Consider the following 885-nt stretch of genomic DNA (forward strand, 5'->3'; position numbering starts at 1 on the left):
AAAAAGAAAGGCTAAACAAAATGAAGCAAATACTGATGGTTCTTAAAGATATACCGTATTTTCCAGCGTATACGACGACTTTTTAACCCTTTTAAATCTTGTCAAAAGTTGGGGGTTGTCTTTTACGCCGGGTTAAGCCCAGCCTGCATGCGCACCTAGCCCGTTCCGCAGCCTGGCACATTCACCGCCGGCCTTCTCCCGCTTTCCAGGCCTCCCGAGGCTCTCTGAAACCAGCATGTGTCTGGCCTGCTGCCGCCGGTCCAGACCTCCACAGAGGCTGCAAGGGAGCCCCGGCGCTCGGACCCGGCCTGCTCTGTGTCCAGGCATGTTCGCCGCCGGCCTCCCCCTCTTCCAGGCCTTCACAGAGGCCCCCTGAAGCCGACGCGTGCCCGGCCTGCTCCCAGATTCCCAGGCCTCCACATTGGAAGAGGGCTAGTCTTATATGGCGAGTATATCCCAAACTCTATATTTTAAATGGAAAAGTTGGAGGTTGTCTTATACACCCAGTCATCGTATACGGTGGAAAATACAGTATACAGTCCGCACTTGCTTTACGCAAGGGATCCATTCCTGACTCCCCTGTGTAAAGCAAATATCGCCCATGCTCAAGCCCCATTTAACTGAATGGGGCTCATGCATGCGGCAGTGCGTGCGTGCCCCATTAGTAAAATGGGACGTGCCACCCCTTGCACCCTGCACGCTCCCAAGCAGCTTTCAACATATGCTGAAAACTGCGTATAGCGCGCCCGCACTGTATGTGTATGTATACACACACACACACACAACAATGTCTCTTGCCTATGAAATATCAAAGCTACTTAAGATGGAAAATATATACATCTGCCTGGTCCTGGTCTGGCTTAGTCCATCTAGCCTAGTCAGCTC

The 885-nt window shown here is 52.2% G+C and overlaps 1 protein-coding gene across 1 annotated transcript in view; it reads right to left on the minus strand.

Annotated features, from left to right (window-relative positions):
• The window catches only part of ADA (adenosine deaminase), a 41,998-nt gene extending 41,671 nt beyond the window's left edge, over positions 1-327 (minus strand). Inside the window, exon 1 of the mRNA XM_042462508.1 lies at positions 156-327. Coding sequence (XP_042318442.1) covers positions 156-327 — 172 coding nt within the window. The remainder of the gene's footprint in view (positions 1-155) is intronic.
• Positions 328-885: the final 558 nt, after the last annotated feature.

This window comes from Sceloporus undulatus, chromosome 4 (assembly GCF_019175285.1).
Source record: "Sceloporus undulatus isolate JIND9_A2432 ecotype Alabama chromosome 4, SceUnd_v1.1, whole genome shotgun sequence".
Classification (NCBI taxonomy): Eukaryota; Metazoa; Chordata; class Lepidosauria; order Squamata; family Phrynosomatidae; genus Sceloporus; species Sceloporus undulatus.